Source organism: Gossypium arboreum, chromosome 11 (assembly GCF_025698485.1).
Source record: "Gossypium arboreum isolate Shixiya-1 chromosome 11, ASM2569848v2, whole genome shotgun sequence".
Lineage (NCBI taxonomy): Eukaryota > Viridiplantae > Streptophyta > Magnoliopsida > Malvales > Malvaceae > Gossypium > Gossypium arboreum.
The window spans coordinates 75935792-75958580 of record NC_069080.1 but is presented as its reverse complement, the minus strand read 5'-3'; the positions used below and the strand labels follow the sequence as shown (position 1 = coordinate 75958580).

The following is a 22789-nucleotide window of genomic DNA, read 5'->3' as shown; positions in this document are numbered from 1 at the left end:
ATTTGTGAAGCAAGAAATACAAGTAAGTTATGTAATTATTATTTTTAAAATATTACTATTTTGTTTATTACTTAGTTTAAATAATATAGTTGTCTTACTAGTTGAATTTAAAGTTACTATGTAATTTTTATTTTTACATATTTAATTAATAATTAGTTATATTTATATTGAATTTTATCTGAATTTTTGTAGATATTTTGTAGTACGTTAATTATAAGTTTTATATTTTTGTTAATCTTTTGTATTATTAATAATAGGTCTTATAATTTTTTCCTTTTTTAGTTTTAAGTCTTATTAGCAGTGTTTTTGGTGTTAGAGTTTTAAGTCTTATAATTTTTGTTTCATTTTGTAGTTTTAAGTCTTATTATTTTTGTTTTATTTTTAGTTTTAAGCTTTATCATTTTTTTCATTTTGGCAAAATATTTTTTATTATTAGTTTTAAGTTCTACAATTTTTATTTCATTTTATGAATCTTTTACTTGTTGGTTTGAACTCAAGTAATGGTTCATAATAATTTTCATGCACATATAAGAAAAAATGCCATGCTCAAGAAATAAAGAAGAAGTAGCTCCTAGTGATGATTATGGTTGGAGGTGGGGAGAACTTGTTGAAGGTAATCGTAATAATGTCAAATGTAGATTTTGTGGAAGAATTATTAAAAGAGGAATAACACAATTGAAAGAGTATTTGGCTGTAAAAAAAGGGAATGTAACACCTTATCCACATGGCTCGGTAAAAGTTAGAAAATCCATTGGACAACAGCTTCAAGAATATCATAGAGAAAAAGCTGTAAGGCAGAGGAGGAAAGAAGAATTAGAGGAAAGAATAAGTTTAGGAAACCATGGAAACTATGGTGATAGTGGTGATGATGATGAAGAGTTAACTATCACAAGACGTAAGAGTGTGAGATCTCAAGTTGAATAGGAAGAAAGGCAACATCGAAGAGCAAGAACGGCCAAGATTCAGTTTTTGAAATTGGACACGTTGAGTATGACTCCTATTTTTGTCAAATTTGAGAACTAGTTTTCCAATTAAACTCTATTTATTTGTGTCAATCAAATGCTAATTAGTCTAGATTATTTTATTATTATTTGACCTATGAATTCAGCCTATAAATAGGCTCTTTTACAACCTTAAAATACACAGCCATTAGAGATTAGAACTCATAACACTTTTGGATAATTTTTGTGTTTACGTTTTGAGGGTTCTTTATTTTTTGGGTTTTAGGATTTAATTTTTATCTCCATCTTTGTCTTCTCTGTTCTTTTTCCATTATAGTAAAATTATCTTTGCCCGTGGTTTTTTATCCTCTTTGGAGGGGTTTTTCAACGTTAAATTTGTGTGTTCAATTTCTCAATTTCTTTCACTATTTTTACTTGTTCGTTGCTTAACTGGGTTAATCCCAACTAGTGATATCGGAGCTAGTTTAATTTTCGTAGATCAGCCCATTCAGAGAAGTTCGATGGTGTCACAAATTTCAATCTGTGGTGCAAGTTCAGATAATGAAAGCTTTAGTTCAGATTGGCCTGAAAGAGGTTGTTACTAGGAAAAAACCAGAGAATTTAAATCAGTCAGAACCGGAAGAGCTTGTTGAAAAGGTCTTATCTACAATCCAGTTGTGCCTCATGAATAGGGTATTGGAGGAGGTATTAATGGAGAAGACATCATCCGCCTTGTAGAAAAGGTTAGAAACTCTATATGTGACTAAGTCTCTGGCTAACCATTTAGTGTAAAAACAATGTCTATTTATGTTTTGCATGAACGAATGTGTGCTTCTTAAAGATCACATCATTCAATTCATTACCCTTTTAAATGATTTAAATAATATTGAGGTTCAAATTGACGATGTAGGTCAAGCTATGCTATTATTATGTTTTTACCCCATTCATACAAGTTTTTCAAGAAGACCCTGATTTATGGCAGAGACAAACTCTCTTCGAGGATGTGAAGGGTCATTTGTTGAGTAAAGACAAACTCGGCAATAAGTTTGGTTTGGATAACAAGGCAGATGGGCAAGCTTTTGTTTTGCTAGCATCAAAGAAGTGAGACAAAAGGTGTCGCTATTGTAAGAAGTTAGGTAACGTCAAAGCAGATTGTTATAAACTGTAAAATAAAAGGGCTGCTGAGAGTAACGAGGAAGATATAGCTAGTGCTAATTTGGCCCGCAAAAGTGATGATGATTTCTTGTTAGTGTCAACGAGCGAAAGCTCCGAGCTTGCTTCTGAGTTGATCCTAGATTTGGGATGTTCTCTCCACATGTGTCCCAATAAATAATGGTTCTTCACATACAGTTCGATTGAAGTGGAGCTATGCGCATGGGAAATGATTCATCCAGTAAGACAATCGGTATTGGTACTGTTAAAATTAAGATGCACGATGGGACAATTAGGACACTCTTAGATATCAGGTATGTACCTAATTTACGAAAGAATCTCATTTCCTTGAGTATTTTAGACTCGCAAGGTTGTAGAATGAACATCAAGTCGAGTGGCATTAATGTGTCTCTTGCGGCTCTCGTTTTGTTAAAAGGTAAAAGAACCGATAGTCTTTATATTTGAAAGGTTCTCTAGTGACTGGTGAATTTGGGCGTCCCTCATCCGTTACGGAGTCAAAGTCAACTCGTTTGGAGCAGAGACAACTTGGTCATAGAAGGGAAAAAGGTATGATCATTTCGTTGAAGAGAAATTCTCTTTTGGATGCTTGTTTTGAAAAGTTAGGGCACCGTCTTAGTGAAAATTAGACCCAGGTTAGTTTTGATTTGGCAGTGTACAAGTCAAAGGCTAGAAGTATTCCAGTTTCTGAGCACAAATTTGACTCAGTTAATTCTCTGCATAGTTTAAGATAGGCCCGTGGCAGGCTTTGGTAAAGATGGCATTGTGGAAATATGAGTCAAGGTGAAGATTTGTTGAGTATAACTTTTATTTTAGTCAAATTTGAGAAAAGAATCTTCTAGTTAAACTCTATTTATTTGTTTCAATCAAACTCTGATTCATTTAGATTATTTTATTATTATTTGACCTATTAATTTAGCCTATAAATAGGTTCTTTTACAACCTTAGGATACACACTCATAAGAGATTAGAACTCATAACGCTTTTGGATAATTTTTGTGATTATGTTTTGAGGGTTCTTTGTTTTTCAAGTTTCGGGGTTTAGTTTTTATCTCCATCTTTGTGCTCTTCTTTCTTTTGCCATTATAGTAAAATTATCTTTGTCTGTGGTTTTTTATCCTCTTTAGAGGGGTTTTTCCACGTTAAATTTGTGTGTCCAATTGTTCAATTTCTGCTACTATTTTTACTTGTTCGTTGCTTAATCGGGTCGACCCTCAACAGGAGGAGGTAGTAATTCTAGAACTCAAGGAATTAGACGATTATTTAGTGGGAGGGAGCATCAATGGACTAATCTTGACTCTCTAAGAGCTAGATTTGATAACATGGATCCTATTCTTGAAAGATCAAAAAGTTCAAAGTAATCAAAACTCAGTTAAAGCGTTATTAAAAATGCAAAAGCAAAGCTAGGGAAAGCAATGTCCAAGTTGATATTGCATAAAGCTTTACCTGCAAGAATCGTAGAGTCACCATTTCTCCAACTTGTACTTCAAGTTGTAGCAGAAGTTAGAAAATTGGTTAGGGGTCCTTAAACTTATGAGGTGACATGAGTGTATTTGGAATATGAGTATAAAGAGATACAAGAATGGGTAAATAGCTTTAGGCCTATATGGGAAGAAAGAGAGGTGGCCATGTGTGATGGGTGGAAAGGGACAACTAATCAACATATAATCAATTTCTTGATTTATAGTACAAATGGTACTATTTTTAAAAAATCAATTGATGCTAACAGTGTTACCTCCCGTACTACTGGGTATTATTTGGTTTAATGGGCAAAATGATCGATGAAATTGGTGAAGAATTTGTTGTTCAGGTTGTGACAGACAATGAAGCAGCTATCAAAGCTGGCAGTCATATACTGATGCAAAAGATAAGGCACTTGTATATGTCTGCATGTTCTTCTCATTGCTTGGATCTTATTTTCAAAGAAATCGATGATAGAAAAAGTGTGAAAAAGGTCTTAGATGAGGCAAAAAAATATAACTTCTTTCATATACAATCATACTTGAACAATTGATTATATGAAAAAATATACCGAGGGTGCGGAACTCTTACGACCTGGGATCCCTAGATTTGCTACCAATTTTATTTTGCTTCGGAGAACATTATTAAAAGCAAACAAGCACTAAAGGAAATCGTAATATCCCGTTTTTCAATGGTGACGGAACTGTGGTTTCAAGACCACAAATACGGGTATGTCGATTCGTAAATTTTATTTATATAACATTTACGAAGTCATTAAGGTTGAATTAAAAAGTTGGGTAAGAAATTTTAACGATTAGACGATTAATTATAGAAAAATGGCTAAATTGTAAAAAGTGTAAAGGTTAATAATTATTGATGTTTTAGGGCAAATTAATTTTTTTAAATGAAGAGGGCTTAATAGGGAAATTAAACCATATCAATGGTTAGTGGACGGTAATGGAAGGTAATTTTAATTAAAATATGTTAGAATAGTAATTTTGAAATTTAGTTAAAAATTAAGTTAAAATCAAATTAAAGAAAATAGTATCTTCTTCTTCATTCTTTGTACTTGTTTTGTCCAAATATACCATGGAAGAAAAATCTTGAAGGTTCAACTAGCATATCTCTTTATGTGAGTGAGTTTTTGAGTTTCATTTTTAATGAATTTTATGTTTTTGAGATTGTTACAAGTAGGTCCAGCTAACCTGTACCATTGTTTTTGAAACTATTGAAAATTTTGAATGTTTCCATTGAAGAACATTGATTGTTCTTGATGTTAATGACGAGTTTAGAGTATTGGTTGTGATTTTAGACTGTTTTGTAAAGTGATTTTTGCTAGTTTTTAGTTATAGGATTAAATTGTTAGAAATGTTAAAATCTCATGGTATATTTGTGAAATAGTGATCTTTTATGGACTATTTTGAAGCTATATATATTCGACTGGATGCATTGATTTTAAAAAATGGCTAATTTGATGATTCTCGGGTTAAGGGAATAAATCGCATAAAGTGTAAAAGATAGGGACAATTGTATAATTTATGTAAATAAAAGGGTACAAATTTTAAAATTGATTAATATATGAAATCTAAGCTAATTAATGAAATAAATTCTATTTTAGATCAAAATTCTGTTGATATACTAAGAAAAGGAAAAGTAGCGAAATAGTCCCTAAACTTCTACAATTACTGCAATTTAGCCCAAGTAAGTTCGTAGTGGCTTCCTTCTTATTAAAATTAACTTGTAATTTATGTTGCTATTTGTTTATAAGTTTTTTATATGAAATACAATGATAGTTTCAAATGTTAAATAGATGTGTAAGAAATTGAGAAAACACTATATTGATGATATTTGAATGGTATTACGTATATATATGAATACACATAAGTGCCCTTGTTTGTAATTTTGTACCCCTAAATGCACATAAGTGCCCTTGTTTGTACTTCGATACCCCTGAATGCACATAAGTGCCCTTGTTTGTACTTCAGTACCTTGAATGCACCTAAGTGCTCCTATTTGTACTTTGATACCCCTGAATGCACATACGTGCCCCTATTTGTACTATGACACTCCTAAATTCACTTTTACCATTTCAGTATTTTACAACAGATACTCTTAAAAATTTAAGTATTTACTTATTATATGAATCGAGTTTAATTAAATTTATCGTAAAAGCTATACGTGTCCTTACTAAGCTATGTAAGCTTAAGGTTTTTCTTTTGGGTTGTTTTGTAGATAATCATTGCTGACTTTTGGAAGGATCAATCATCAAGCTCACACTATCCATCTAAGTTGGTATTTTTTGTATCTTATTTTTGGGTCTGGCCTGTATATATATACACATATATAAATTAATATATGAGTTTCTGAATGTTAATTGACATGGTAATGAATGAGTCTAGTTGATATCTTAGAGTGAATTTTGTATTGTTGGAACAAGTATGTTTAATGAATAGATGAATAACTTGATGTTTAGTTGATGAATGGTGAGGTTTAAAGTTATGGTATGATGCATAACCTTGTAATGGTATATAATTAGAAGGTCTTTTGGTAGTTATTTGTTCATATGGTTGTGTTTAAGGCCATGTTTTTGTTTGAATAAGAACTTTGAATGATTGATGTTTTGTTAAGAATGTTTCAAATTATAAAATGTGTTACCAATGAGGGTACACTGGTTAGGCACTAAGATGGTTGTTTTGGAATATTTTGAGCATGTTTAATTGTGTTTTAAATTGGTTAAATGGTTGGTAAATAAGTTGCTTAGCGTCCAAGTAAGCATGTTTTCGTAAACTTGAGTTTTAAGGGACATTTAGGTATACAAAGCCTGAGACACGATCTGTCACATGATCGTGTGTAGTACACGGGCATCACACACGGGCGAGTGCCCTGATCGTGTTGTAAATTAGTATATGTGCAGTTTTCACATGAGCTGAGACGCCGCCTACGACACGGCTGTGTGAGATTATTTTGAAAGTTACACGGCCCATGCACATGGGTGTGTGAAGTCACACATGGGCATGTTGGATAGTTACACGCCCATGTCTAGAGCCCGACTGGCACACGACCTGTGACATGACCATGTGACCCAAATCAGTGAGTTACTCAACGAGGTAGTGAGTATGATGTACTAGCACTCATCCAGGAAATAATTGAGAAATGAGGGTGGAAATTCATATATGATATCCAGTCTCCTCCTGGTAACGATATTGTTAGAAAATTCTACGCTCAATTGAATTTGCCAACATTGACAACACTACAAGTGTGAAGGAAGGAGTTATCTTTATTGTAATGCCCCAAAACTTAGATATTTGTTTACGTAAGTTGTGTTGCATAAATATATGCTTGCTTCAGTGTTTAAGTGTCTTGGGAAGTACCTAAGAAGTCTTGGGTTCAAGCCTGGGCATTTGCAAAAATTTTTGTTTTTAAGAAATAAACCTTTGCCTTTAGTTAGTAGCCTTTTAAATTAACGTGAGTAAAACATGACAAAAAAAAGGGCCTGCTAGCCTAGTGGTAAGGGGCGCGTAGAGTGTACCTTGGGGTCTGAGGTTTGAGACTCGGCAATGCAGAAGGAGCATTTTACTTTGCTACAAGTGTTGTGGAATGTCCTAGGTTGACCGAAATTGATGTGTTTGAATGGGTGGTTGAGGAGATAATGGCAGAGTGTTTTTAGGAATTTTTTTTGGGATTTGAAAGTGGAGGAGTTGTAGCAGAATAGGTACTCTGACCATTCAGGGATTTCGGTTGTGGGTAAGTTTTCTTTGCTCTTCTCTTTTTCGGCTTCTCATAAGTGGTTTCGGGTTCTTGTCACTCTTTTTCTGGGTAGCCAAATTCTGCTAAATGTTTTTACTGGTACTTTTCATTTTGTTCAATTTAGGTTTTGCTTCTGAAGTTCAGTGCCCTACTGACCATTTGTGCTTTTCTCCCCCACCTCTTAGCAATCACTTTTTCTTTTTCTTCTTGCCTGGTTGTTAGCCGAACACATCCCTTCCCTCTCTCAACTCTTTCGGCTTTGCTAGTCAATTCTCTTCTCCTCTTTTTCCTTTGCTCTTATAGATCAATTGTTCTCCTTCTCTGTCTCTTTCAATCCCTTCCCTTTTCTCTGGTGTGGTGGCCGAATATTGATTAGTAAGTCCTTGTTTTGTCTCTACTTATCTAGCTTTCCTCCTCTTTTTTGAATGTCGATTCTCATCTTTTTCTCTTGGTTATGATGTTCTTTCGGGTTTTAGTACTTCTTGTGGAGTGAAGAAGTTCTCTAGTGCTACAGAAAAGATCGGAACCTTTCTCTCGTCTCTCGATCGAAGGTAACACTATTCGTTCATATTGTATTGAATCGAGGTATTTTGGCTTGGATTCTTTGGTAGTGGTCAAATACTTTTTTCCCTTTTTTTTTTGGGTTTACATTTTCTATAGGTTGGCATGCGTTGATTCAACCCATATGTATAAGCAAACATGAGTAATAGATCCGCTTATTATGCAGATAACCATCAATGAGTTTATTATCAACCTTCGTCAGCGGTTTAAGAGGGCTAAAACCACACTCGTTCAATCAAGGCAAATATCAATATGATTTTGAGATGAGTACTAGAAAGAGAGTGTTTAACCTTGTTGATTTTTGGACTGACAGCGTGTCTTTATTGAATGTAGGGTTGGTGCTCATGGGTTTCTACGCCGTTTCGCAACAAGGTGTGCAATCACACTATTATAATCGTAACTCGGCAAAAGCCGCAATAGGTGATAGCTGACCCTACACGAGTGTGCGCTCGCTCGTGTGGTAATCTGAATGCATAAACGTTTGCGATTGATCGTAGAGGCCACTATGAGCGATTTTATGGGTTTAGGCAGCTTTGGGCAGGCCCTACGGGCTTGTGGGGCCCATACGGGTAAACCACAAGGACGTGTGGAGATTATTGGGCCAGGCTGTGAAACTCACACGACTAAGGCCATTTTTGGGCTTAGTGGGCCCCACGGGCGTATAGCCCACGTGGGCCGCATTATGGGCCTTGGGCCTGTTTTCACTATTTGTCTGATAAGGTTGCATGGTCCGCCCGAGACGACTGTGGATGGACTGTTGGGTCGGTAAGTATACCTTGACCCCAAAATTTATAAATGTTTGCTATGCCACAATGAGGTAAAATGACTATTATTCCCTTATGAGATGTATGACTGTATTGAGCATGCCATTTTATACATGTTGCATACATGCATGATATTATGATATGTTGTATGGGGATCAGTTATTATGATTGGAGGAAGCGCACTGTACTGACAACTCTGCTGCAATTTCTGTTTAGTGCTGCCACCAGTGCTATTTTTGGTGTGTAGGGATAGGTGGGTTGATTTTATCCCCACATGATGCGTAGGCTAGACGGAGTGGTGTAGAGGTTGGTGGGGTAGGATTTCTGATTTCATACCTGTACTGTGACCACTACTAAATTGGGCTAAAGTCCAAATTGATTCTGATACTGTAATGGGCTAAAGCCCTAACTGAAATTAAATTGATACTGAAATGAGCTTAGGCCCAGATTGTAAATACTTACTGTATGACTGACTTTTGTTAAGGGATTACACACTGAGTTTTCGTTAACTCACCCTACTGTTTAACTGCGCAGGTAATCCCTAGTCTTAGGCGGGTCGGTGCTGCGAGGGGCTCAAAAGTGGCCACAAACTGCATAGACTTTTTATTAAATTTTATTTTATAATTTAATTTGGGCATTTGGTTATGTAATAAGGCCTCTTAAATTTTTGATTTTTAATTTGAGATTTGTTTATTTTCATTCATATCTGTTAGTAGTAGGACACGGGTTTTCAAAAAGTGAAATGCTTTTCAAAACCCCACAAGTACACAACATATTTCAAAAAGCTTCCGTAACAAACAACGTTTTAAAAAGGTAACTTGGAGTTAATTTGGTTAAACATTTTGCTAAACAACTTGGGTTTTAACACTAAACAAGATGACCTAAATATTAGCTAAGATTACAAAGAGTTTTAATACAAAATGGTGTTTTTTTCATTGAAATTTACTCTACAAAAAACACTTTCATGTGACATCGCCAGATTCGGCCATAACGTCTAGGCCAGGTTTGGGGTGTTACATTTTGTGGTATTAGAGTCAAGTTGCAAAACTTAGCTGTGGATTTGGGTTTTCTCTAAGAACTTGAAATTTTCAAAGGAACTGCTTCACATGACTGAAGGGTATTTTGAAATGATTTTACTGAATGTATGGTCTACCGAGCCTCCAATGCTGATTCTGTAAGTCCTCTGAAACTACTGTCTATTTAAACTGAAATTACTATAAGTAGTAGACTGTACTGAAATACTTTGTCTAGGGTAAACTAAAACTGTAGTAAGCAGCGAACTGCGAACTACGAAAACGAACATTGAAATACTGAAACTACTTTTCATAAAATATCCTGTAATAAACACTGGAACTATAAACTGATGCATAAAATTGTTAATACAGATAAAAGTATAAATCAATAATGAGCACCAGAGGTACTAGTGGAAGAGGCCGCGGCAGTGGAAGTGGAAGTGCTCGGGCTGGGTCTTTGTCATCGGGACACATGCCTAACGTTGAAGCTAGAGAGGCACCGCCTTCACCTGAGATTGAGACAGGGTCTCACAATTGAGCAGCTGGGGACGACGCTCTGTCCCAAGCCATGTTAAGAATTCTGGAGAGGGTCGCTAGGCCCAATATTGGTACTTTGGGCTGTGGGTTAATTACGGAATGACTCCAGTCCAATAGGGCTGAGATTTTTAGGGGTATCGTTGGAGTTGCCCCTAATGTGGCTGAATATTAGATTGAGGCCACGGAGAGGATAATGGATGACCTCGACTGCACCCCAGAGCAGAAACTAAAAGCTGTGGTGTCACTACTACGAGATGAAGCCTATCAGTGGTGGCTTACAATTAAAGAAGGTACTCAGCCCGACCGGTTGATCTGGGAGTTTTTCAAGACTGCTTTCTAGGGAAAATATGTGGGCACTAGTTATATGGATGCTCGAAGAAGAGAGTTTCTGAATTTGATTCAGGGGGATAAATCTGTGCCTGAATATAAGGCTAAGTTTTTGCGACTTAGCCGTTATGTGCGTGAGATAGTGGCTGAATTTAAGGGTTTTTATAGCTCCACATAGGGAGCGAGATTTTGCTATATTAGTGGAAAAAGCGAAGATCGCCAAGGATGTGAAGTGCGTTGAGGGCTAAAACCGTGAGAAGGAAAGAGGTAGGAACAAGAGGATTTGGGAGCCCTCAAGTTCAATTATGAGGCCTAAGAAAAAGGCCAGAGTTGATGGGCCGATCAGAGATGGGGCCCCTATTGCTGCTACTGGACCGCAGCCCTGTACTGAATGTGGGAGACTCCATCAAGGCTAGTGCTGGAAAAGGATCGGGGCATGCTTTAGGTGCGGATCTTTGGAGCATCGTATCAAAGATTGACCACGGAGGCCTAAGCAGATGCAAGCTACTAATTTGGGTAATGTACAGCAGCTGAGGGGTGTTCACCAGACATCGAGAGGCCGTAACCAGGCTAGAGGTGGTAATGGTATGGGTCGTGGTTGGAGGGCACTGGGCAGAAGTATCGGTCGTACTGAGGTAAGGCAGCTAGCTTTGGTTTATGCTGCATGTCGTCGGGAGGATGGAGATGCCTCAAATGTTATTACGAGTCCGTTCTTTGTTCATAATGTACCTTATACTACACTGATTGATGTTGGGTCTACGCATTCCTATATAGCATGTATTGTATCTAAGACTTTGGGTATAATGGTTGAAAGTACCACGAGTGAGGTTACTGTGTTGAGTCCGTTAGGGCAGTCTGTGAGGGTAAATAAATTGTTCAGAGATGTGCCTTTGGAAGTTCAAGGAACTATCTTTTTGGCAGATTTAATGGAACTCTCTTTCAGAGAATTGGATTTAATATTGGGAATGGACTGGTTAGTTAAACATCGAGTGAACTTGGATTGTGCTACCAAATGGATAGTACTGAAAACTACGGAGGGTGATGAGGTAGTGGTAATTGGGGGGCGTCAGAATTATCTATTGAATGTGATTTCTACACTAAGGGTCGGGAAGTTGGTTCGTAAGGGTTGTGAGGCATATCTAGCCTACATTGGTATTCCTTATTCTGAGGTTTCTTCTGTTAAAGTTATCAGAACAGTTAAGGACTTTCCAGATGAGCTACCCAGGTTACCTCCAAATCGAGAAGTTGAGTTTGGGATTGAGCTCCTGTCGGGTACAACTCCGGTGTCCATCGCCCTTTATAGAATGGCACTGAAGGAGCTAGCGGAGCTTAAGGCTCAGATTCAAGAATTAATGGATCGAGGGTTCATCTGCCCTAGTATGTCTCCTTGGGGAGCACCGATCTTATTTGTGAAAAAGAAGGATGGATCCATGCGTATGCACATCGATTATTGAAAATTGAATAAACGGACTGTTAAGAATAAGTACCCTCTACCGAGGATTGACTATCTATTCGACCAGTTCCATGGTGCTTCGGTTTTCTCTAACATAGATCTTCGATCTAGGTACCATCAACTGAGAGTCAAAGAGGCTAAAGTTTATAAGAAAGCATTTAGAACTCATTATGGTCATTATGAGTTCCTAATGATGCCATTTGGACTGACAAATGCATCAGCAGCTTTTATGGATTTGATGATCCGAGTATTCCAGCCCTATCTAGATCGGTTCGTAGTGGTGTTTATAGATGATATTTTGGTGTATTTGAAAACTGAAGATGAACACGATGCACATCTCCAAATTGTTTTACAGATTCTGAGGGACAAATAGCTAAACGCCAAGTTCAGTAAGTGCGAGTTTTGGTTAGTAAGTGCGAGTTTTGGTTACGAGAAGTAACATTTTTAGACCATGTGGTATCTGCTGAAGGGATTAGGGTTGACCCTCAAAAAATTGAAGTTGTTCTGGATTGGAAGCTACCGAAGACGGTATCTGAGATTTGAAGTTTTTTGAGTCTGGCAGGGTATTATAGATGGTTTGTTGAGGGGTTTTCATTGATTGTTGCACCTCTGACTAAGTTGTTGCGTAAGGGTGTGCCATTTAACTATACTGATGCTCAGCAAGAAAGTTTTGAGAAACTTAAGAAAGTTCTGACTGAGGCCCCTGTCTTGATACAACCAGAGTTTGGGAAAGAATTTAAAGTCTACAGGGATGTATCACACGTTGGTTTGGGTTATGTGTTGATACAACCAGCTTAAGACTTATGAGGCGAATTATCCACCGCATAACTTGGAGTTGGCTGTAGTGGTATTCGCACTGAAAATTTGGAGGCATTACCTGTATAGTGAGATGTGTATCATCTACGTGGATCACAAAAGCCTCAAGTATCTCCTCACTTAGAAGGAGCTAAATCTTAGGCAGCGTAGATGGATTGAGCTGCTTAAGGATTATGACTGCTCGATTGAATATCATCCTAGTAAGGCCAATGTGGTAGCTAACGCACTAAGCCGTAGGGCTATAACAGATCTGAGGGCAATGTTTGCTTGTCTCAGTTTATTTGATGATGGTAGTCTATTGGCCGAACTTTAGGTTAAACCGATGTGGATTGAACAGGTTAAGGGTAAACAGTTGAAGGATGAGTCACTGGGTCCTCGATTCCGACAAATTGAGAATGGGGAAACTTCATATTTTGGATTGAATAGTGAAGGGGTATTGTGTTCTCGTAGGAGAGTCTGTGTATTGAGGGATACTGATTTGAGGCAGTCTATACTGTGAGAAGCGCATAACAGTCCTTATGCTATGCCTCCCGGTGGGAATAAGACGTACCAAGACCTTCGAGAGTTATATTGGTGGTCAGGTCTTAAGCATAAAGTTACCGACTTTGTGAGTAAATGCTTGACTTGCCAACGGGTTAAGGCTGAACATCAATTACCTTCAAGATTGCTTCAGCCAGTTAAGATTCCACTTTGAAAGTGGGAGAGAGTAACTATGGATTTCGTAAGTGGGCTACCCATAACGCCTACTAAGAAGGATTTAGTATGGGTCATCGTGGATCGATTGACCAAATCTGCCCATTCCATACATGTTCGTACTGATTACTCATTGCAGAAGTTGGCTAAACTGTATGTGTCTGAGATAGTGCGACTGTATGGGATACCAGTTTCTATAATATTTGATAAAGATCCTTGCTTTACATCTCAGTTTTGGAAGAAGTTGCATGAAGCATTGGGTACAAGGTTGGACTTTACTACTGCGTTCCATCCACAGACAGATGGTCAGTCAGAGAGGGTGATTCAGGTACTGGAGGACATGTTAAGGAGTTGTGTGATAGAGTCCCCAGACAGTTGGGAGGATTATTTGCCGTTACCAGAGTTTGCGTATAACAATAGCTATCAGTCTAGCATACAGATGGCACCTTACGAGGCATTATATGGTCGTAGGTGTCTTACTCTTTCGTGTTAGACTGAGTTGGGCGAGCGGCGTGTTCTGGGCCCTTAGTTGGATTCTGATACCGAGGATAAATTTAGACTAATTCAGGATAGACTGAAGGCAGCATCAGATAGACAGAAGTCGTATGCGGTCTGAAACGTAAGGAGATTGAGTACTTTGTAGGGGACTTAGTATTTCTCAAGGTCTCACCATGGAAGAAGGTATTGAGGTTTGGACAGAAGGGCAAGCTAAGGCCTAGGTTCGTTGGGCCTTACTGCATATTGAAACGTGTGAGACCGGTTGCCTATCAGCTTGAGTTACCTCTAGAGTTAGACCAGATTCATGATGTGTTCCACGTCTCTATGTTGAGACGCTACCGCTCTGATCCCATGCATGTTATTTGAGGTTAGACCAGATCTAACCTTTAAGGAGGAGTCGATTCAGATCCTAGACTGTGATGTTAAGGTCCTGAGGAAAACTTTTGTTCCACTGGTTATGGTACTTTGGCGTAATCACAGTTCTGAGGAGGCTACGTGGGAATCCAAGGAGGCAATATGACAACAATACCCTCATCTATTTTGATCAGGTAAATTTCGAGGCCAAAATTTTCTTTTAGGGGGTACAGTTGTAATGCCCCAAAACTTAGATATTTGTTTATGTATGTTGTGTTGCATAAATATATGCTTACTTCAGTGGTTAAATGTATTGGGAAGTACTTGGGAAGTCTTGGGTTCATGCCTGGGAATTTGCAAAAAATTTTGTTTTTAAGAAATAAACATTTGCCTTTAGTTAGTAGGCTTTTAAATAAATATGAGTAAAACATGACAAAAAAAGGGCCTGCTAGCCTAGTGGTAAGGGGCGTGTGGAGTGTGCCTTGGGGTTGAGGTTCGAGGCTCGGCAATGTAGAAGGAGCATTTTATTTTGCTACAAGTGCTGTGGAAGTGTCCTAGGTTGGCCAAAATTGTGTTTAAATAGTGTTTGAATGGGTGGTTGAGGAGATAATGGTAGAGTGTTTTTAAAAGGATTTTGTGGGATTTGTTAGTGGAGGAGTTGTAGCTGAATAGGTACTCTGACCACTCAAGGATTTTGTCTGTGGGTAAGTTTTCTTTGCTCTTCTCTTTTCTAGCTTCTAACTTGTGGTTTCGGGTTCGTGTAACTCTTTTTTTTGGTAGCCGAATTATGTTAAGGGTTTTTACAGTTGTCCAATTTCGGTTTTGCTTCTCAAGTTCAGTGCCCTACTAACCATTTGTGCTTTTCTCCCCTACCTCTCAGCAATCACTTTTTCTTTTTCTTCTTGCCTGGTTGTTAGCAGAACACATCCCTTCCTTCTCTCAACGCTTTCAGCTTTTCTAGTCGATTCTCTTCTCCTCTTCTTCCTTTGCTCTTATAGATCAATTGTTCTCCTTCTCTGTCATTTCAATCCCTTCCCTTTTCACTAGTGTGGTGGCTGAATATTGATCGGTAAGTCCCTGTTTTATCTCTACTTTTCCAGCTTTCCTCCTCTTTTTTTGAATGCCAATTCTCATCTTTTTCTCTTGGTTATGGTGTTCTTTCGGGTTTTAGTACTTCTTGTGGAGTGAATGAGTTCTCTAGTGCTACAGAAAAAATCGGAACCTTTCTCTCATCTCTCAATCAAAGGTTACGCTATTGGTTGTATCGTATTGAATTGAGGTATTTTGGCTTGGATTCTTTAGTAGTGGCCAAATACTTCTTTCCCTTATTTTTTGGGGTTTGCGTTTTCTATAGGTTGGTATATGTTGATTCAACCCATATGTATAAGCAAACATGAGTAATAGATCTGCTTATTATGCAGATAAACATCAAGGAGTTTGTTATCAACCTTCGTCAGCGGTTTAAGCGGGCTAAAACCACACTTGTTCAATCAAGGCAAGTATCAATATGATTTTGAGATAAGTACTACAAAGAGGGTGTTTAAACTTGTTGATTAAGGACTGACAGAGTGTCTTGATTGAGTGTAGGGTTAGTGCTCGTGGGTTTCTGTGCCGTTTTGCAACAAGGTGTGTAATCACACTGCTATAACCGTAACTTGGCAAAAGCCGGAATAGGCCCTACACGAGCGTGCACTTGCTCGTGTGGTAATCTGAATGCATAAACATGGGCGATTGATCGTAGAGGCCACCATGAGCGATTTCATGGGTTTAGGCCGCTTTGGGCCATGTTAGGCCGAAATGGGCCGTGTGGGCCCTACGAGCTCATGGGTCCTACATGGGTAAACCACACGGACGTGTGGGGATTTTTGGGCCAGGCTGTGAAACTCACATGGCCAAGGCCATTTTTGGGCTTAATGGGCCCCACGGGCGTGTGGCCCACATGGGCAGCATTATGGGCCTTAGGCCTATTTTCACTGTTTGTTTGATAAGGTTGCACGGGTCGCCCGATATGACTGTAGACCTACTGTTGGGTCGGTAAGTATACCTTGACCCTAAAATTTATAAATGTCTGTTATGCCCCTATGAGGTAAAATGACTATTATGCCCTTATGTGATGTATGACTGTATTGAGCATGCCATTTTATACATGTTGCATACATGCATGATATTATGATATGTTGCATGGGGATGGGTTATTATGATTGGAGGAAGTGTACTGTACTGGCAGCTCTGTTGCAATTTCTGTATAGTGCTGCCACCAGTGCTATTTTCAGTGTGTAGGGATGGGTGGGTTGAGTTTATCCCCACATGGTGTGTAGGGCTGGACGGAGTGGTGTGTAGAGGCTAGTGGGATAGGATTTCTGATTTCATACTTGTACTGTGACTGCTATTGAATTGGGCTAAAGCCTACACTAATGTTGATATTGTAATGGGCTAAAGCCCTAACTGAAATTAAACTGATACTGACACGGGCTTAGGCCCAGACTGTAAATGCCTACTGTATGACTGATTGTTGTTAAGGGATTACACACTGAGTTTTCGTAAACTCACCCTACTGTTTAACTGCATAGGTAATCCCGAGTCTTAGGCGGGTCGGTGCTGCGAGGGACTCAAATGTCGCCATACAACTGCATGGACTTTTTATTAAATTTTATTTTTTAATTTAATTTGGGTATTTGGTTATGTAATAAGGCCTCTTAAATTTTTAACTTTTAATTCGAGATTTGTTTATTATGATTCATATCTGTTAGGGTTTTCAAAAAGTTAAATGCTTTTGAAAACACCACAAGTATGCAACATATTTCAAAAACCTTCCGCAACAAACAACGTTTTAAAAAGGTAACTACGATTTAATTTGATTAAACATTTTGCTAAACAACTTGGGTTTTAACACTGAACAAGACGACCTAAATACTAGCTAAGATTACAAAGAGGTTTAATACAGAATGGGGTTTTTTTCAACAAAATTTACTCTGCGAAAAACATTTTCATGTGACACCACCAGATTTGGCCATATCGTCTAGGCCAGGTTTGGGGTGTTACATTTATCTTCAACAAAAATTAATGACATATTTAGTCTACTAGATATTGATGACGATGACTATTCTACCATGGTAGCCAATGTCACTGAAGAGATGCTTCAAGACATACTGAAAGTCGCCGAAATTCAAGGAGCCAAATGGAAAACAACAAGATAAAGTACCCGTTATTGCTGTAGGGAATATCTAACTAGAGAGGAAAATGTATGGATATGCTTTATTCGAACAAGTATTATTCATGCATTTTCAAGTTGCACTATTTCGATGATTCAAATGATTCTCTTATATTGTATATTGACGAAAAATCAATTAATATGGGGAGAATAATACTTAACTATAACCTCTTAACCCGACCTAGATGTTATGGCTAGATTGAGAAGGCTACATTAGTCACCGAAATGGCTAAGCTAACTTACGTTACTTTTGAATACCTAAAAACATTCATTTGATAGGTCATTTGAACTTAAGATTAATTTTATTATTGACAGTGTTGTTTTAGAAAAATAGTTTTCTTGTCGTTTTGCTTGTAAAAAGAACTTGATTTTAACTAATGCAGCAGGAAAACAATTGTTCATGTCATTTTGGAAACCGAGTTATCTTATCAATTTTTTTTCCAAAAACGATTTCTTTGCAATGCAGCAGAAATTAGGGAACAATGTCAAATTTTACTTAAGCCAAATATCATATGTTTTCTTGTTATTATGCTTGAGTAATCCATGTATGCAAAAATCCCAAATGAAAAGTTACCAAACCACATACCAGAAATAATTAAAAATTACAAACCAAAACCAATAGGGAATTAATAATACTTTTAAAAAAATAATCTGAGGTCCAAGGTGATTCTCTATATCTTGGGTCCGGTCCTAGTTTCAAGGTTTACTTAAAAAGTTAAACACTATGGGGGAGTGAGCTTATGAAAGCTCAGTGTAAGTTGAACAGCTATTTAACTAAACATAAATATCAAATACAATGAAATATATTAGCATTAATAGAAGAACACAAAATCATCATTGGATTTTCATATCATTACATAGCCATTATCAAACCGATGTCAAATGGTCTATAAGCATGGGGTGATGCAACTAATGCAATGCAAACATTCTTACTCAAACCATCCACTACACACCACGAGTTCTGCAAAACCCGTCTGCCAAACTCCAACCAATGCAAACAAAGCTTGATGTGGTAAAACCACCGAATGAACATAATTGCATTAAATCTACCATTTAACGAATAAGTGTGACAAAATTGCCAAATCTCCTCAAATATCTAGTGCAGTACACTGATTACAAATAAAGGTGGACTTAATATGCTGCCGAATCTCTACGGAACTCCCCCATCAACCTTAATATCAATCCCACCCTAATGCACATGGAAGATGTCATACAATCTCATACATTGTCATGAATTCATTACTTTCACATTTCTTTGGCATGATCAACATGCCCACATATTATCAAATACTTTCAGTAAATAAGATCATTTATCCAACTTTCAATTCACCACTAAGATGGTGTCGTTCAACATATCACAATCTCATATAAACTTACAATGCTTTTTTGAGTGCAAGTATAGCAATATTTCAAATATTTCATAGCAAATCATTCATACAAATATATCTTGAATAAACCTTATTCTCAATTGGAAACATGCTATACACTCAACCAACATTAATCATATCAACTAATCGCCCACAACAGTTTCAATCATTCAGTCATGCTCACATTTTAGCTAACTTGCCAAACAATTAGGGCTCAAAACATAGCTGGTTCAACTACTTACAATTTAGTTAGTTAGCCATTTAGCCAAGCCCGACCAATAAGCTTAATCAACAATTATATCATTTAAAAATAATATTAAAACATTCAAGTTAATGAGTTAGGACCCATATCTTAATTACATTCTACTATAGGACACTTGCTAATCTCACGATATCTCCTTAAGACTTTATAATGAGCCTAAATTAAAAATCTTCATTTAACTAAAATAATATACCACTTAAACAACCCCCAATCACCCTCTTATGGGTTCAATCCAACCATTACAATTATAATGATCTTTCAAATCCAAACTTGTTAGGTTTCTTACATTGGTTTGATTCGAATCGTATGCGTGAACATCTATCAGCTTCAATGTTAATTTGGGGCATTTAAGACGGCACTTAACACATATAAATACTGAAAAATCAGTAGCTAATCCAAGACTAATATTTTTATCTTGATGCAGTTGTAAATGACTGAAAAATTTCTGGTGAAATTTTAGGCTTGGATTAGCTACTGATTTTTAGTCCTCGGCAACAGTGCCAAAAACTTGATGCAGTTTTAAACCAACTATAAATCTGACTAAGGCAACTGCACATATTTGTAACAGCCCAATTTAGACCCTATTCGAAAATTTAGTTTCGAGACCATGAGTCCGAGTTAGAAAAATATTTTAAAATTATTTTTTTGTTTTTATTATGTGTGAATTTGTATGTGTGAAATTTTTGTGATTTAATTTTATCATTTGAGTGCCCGATTAAATAAAAGGGCTTAATCGCGTAAAATGTAAACTTGATAGTTTAATGTGTAAGGGTTGAATTGTTGTTGTCTTTAAAAATGGAGGCATTTATAATGCAATATTACCATGTTAGTTTAAGGTGGACGATTATAGCCATTAAATATAATGGTTTTATTTTTGTATAAAGGCTATTTATGTAATATGTGAAATAATATATGTATAATAAAACATTAAAATTAAAAAGCCATGTTAATGTTCATATTTTGACCAAAACATAAAAAAAAAAAGAAAAGAAAAGAAAGAAACAAAGCTTAGGGTTCGGCCATTGTTGGAGCTTAATCAAGGTATGTAACTAGTTCAGTTTTTTATAATTTTTACGTTTTTGAGATCGTTTCAGTGTAATGTACAAAGCCAATGCTTGAAATTTTTATTTTGATGAATATTTTGAGTTATGCCATTGATGAATATTTGAGCTTTGTGATGCTAGTTGATGAAATATGAAAGATATGTTTTAGATTAACATGTTTTGCATTGGAAATTTTGATGATTTTGAGTAATTAGGACTAAATTGCAAAAATAATAAATTGAGGGACTCAAATGTGAAATAAATGAAATGTGTTGACTTGTACGAGGAAGATGAATATTCGGCCTAAGCATGATATATTGAAATTTTGCATATTTTGTGTTTTGTGCAATAGGGACTAAATTGTAAAAAGTGTAAATGTCAGGGTAAAATAGTAATTTGCCCATTTATGTCTTTTTGGACTAAAACGAGTGAAAATATGTTTGAATGAGTTTAATTTGAATATGTTTAGATCAAGAACCAAATAAATTGAATTTGGATCGAGGGAAAACTAAAGTTGTCGATTAGCTATCCCGTTCTGATTTTCATCGTCCGAGGTAAGTTTATAAGCAAATAGTTATTGTTAATTTTAAATAAATATGAATTTTATATGCAGAAATGAACTATGTGGAAATATATATGTGTTAGCCGAATGTAAATAAGCTTGGGAGTTATGTTTACAAATTCGTTTTGACTGAGTTACGATGTCTGAAAGCCCCGTATGAACCTTGGGAATAGCTAGGATACATATGTCATGACATTGGATTTCCGATATGTTTTTCATGTACGACCACGTCTAGGACGTTGGCATCGATATATATGGTTACGTGTAAGACCATGTCTGGGACATCGGCATCGTTTTTGATTCGTGTAAGACCCTGTTTGGGACAGTGGCATCGATATGAGTTAGCGTGTAAGACCACATCTGGGACCATTGTACGATATATGTGATTATTTGTGTATCCTATTCAATTCTGAATGGTTCTACGGCCAATGATAAGTTGTGATCGAAGGTGTAAAATGAGCTAAAACGACCAGGTATGAGTTAGTTGATTACCTATTTGAAAATAAAGTAAGTTGACCATTAGATATGTGATGCAAATTATATAAGTTACTAATGTGAACATAAGTACATTTGTGAAGTATATTCGGGCATATGCTATGTATATGCATGAAATGTTATATTTGATTCATGAGTATATGTATATGTGTGTAAATGTATTTGGTTAAAATATTGTTTTGGCTTTGAAATTGAAAGATATATATATGTACATTCGGCCATGAATAAGTTTATATGTGAAAGTATATGATGTATATGAAATCGTAAGTTTGAGATTTAATGTGATTATGATAATATAGTTTGGTTTGGTATAAATGAGTTGATTATGTTATTGAGTTGTTCATTTGCTTATGACTTACAAAGCTATGATAGCTTACTCTGTGTGTGTTTATGTTTTTCTCTGTTTTATAGATTTCAGAGATTAGTTACAAGCTCAAGGATCGTTAGCAAAGTCCATCACACTATCGACTATTGTTTTGGTACATTATAAGTTTAAACTTGATATTATGGCATATATAAGCTAGGTTATGTTTGGTCAAGTTTGAAAGATGTATATATTAAGCCATGCTAAAATGGCTAATATGTTATGTGAGTATATGAAATTTTAGTTAAGTTTATATGTGTTATATGCTTTGGAAATAATAGATGATTTTGGGTGTATATGTGGTTGATTTGGCTATGGTTTATGTATAGATAAAAGTATATGTGAATTTGGTTGTTATGTTTGATTAAGGTGTTATTATGTGAATTGGCATTAAATGATATTTGGTTATGTTTGAACATGGTAGGAGTTTATTTTGATATGTTTATTATATGGTATGTAAATTTTGTGTTTTGGATATATATATATATAAATATTTGATTAATGACTTATTAATGAGAAGTATAATTTGTAATATGAATTGGTTTGGAAATTGTTTATAATGTACTTGTGTATTCGGTTATATGATGAAATTATATGTGATGGTATAATCAACTTTGTGATTCGGCAATGATGGATATGTATATGATTCAATATTTGCTTTACATGTTTGGTTGCTAAATGGTAAGTAATGAATATGTTATATAATTGTTTTGGTTGATTATATGTGTATTATTTATGTGCATTCGTTTATGTTTAGACCAAAGGTGGAAATAATGTTTCATGGCATACATGTGATGTTTTATATATGTATTTCGGTTTGAGAAATGATATAACTTGGTATAGCCATATTGAAGTTATTTTCTAATAACTGAATGTTGGACAATAGTTTGATAGTGAATATGTAATTATAAGTATATTAATAAGCATGCAAAACAAATGTATGTTTGGTTGATATTTGTACTCAAAATGGTTCCTTTTGTTTTAGTAATATATGCATGAATTATGAATTGTAAAAGAAGTGTATTTGGCTATGTTGTGATATTAGCTATTATCTTTTATGATAATGAATATTTTGCCATGTTAAAAGGTGATATGGTACAATATACATATGTATATTGATTTATGTTTTCAAAGCCAATGCCGCATACAT

At 36.1% G+C, this 22789-nt stretch overlaps 1 protein-coding gene across 1 annotated transcript; it reads left to right on the top strand.

Annotated features, from left to right (window-relative positions):
- Positions 1–537: 537 nt before the first annotated feature.
- LOC108484992 (uncharacterized) lies at positions 538–10195 on the top strand. Its single transcript, XM_017788863.1, has 6 exons — positions 538–903; positions 1500–1646; positions 3841–4077; positions 8047–8120; positions 8214–8252; positions 10060–10195. The coding sequence occupies exons 1-6, from the start codon at positions 538–540 to the stop codon at positions 10193–10195; spliced, it is 999 nt and encodes a 332-aa protein (XP_017644352.1).
- Positions 10196–22789: the final 12594 nt, after the last annotated feature.

Bases quoted from the DNA above. Each gene is read 5' to 3' on its own strand.
- LOC108484992 (XM_017788863.1), top strand. From the start codon at position 538: ATGCCATGCTCAAGAAATAAAGAAGAAGTAGCTCCTAGTGATGATTAT. The intron at 1,647-3,840 runs GTATTAATGGAG...TGATGCTAACAG, and splicing joins TGAATAGGGTATTGGAGGAG to TGTTACCTCCCGTACTACTG. The intron at 8,121-8,213 runs GCAAATATCAAT...TATTGAATGTAG, and splicing joins ACCACACTCGTTCAATCAAG to GGTTGGTGCTCATGGGTTTC.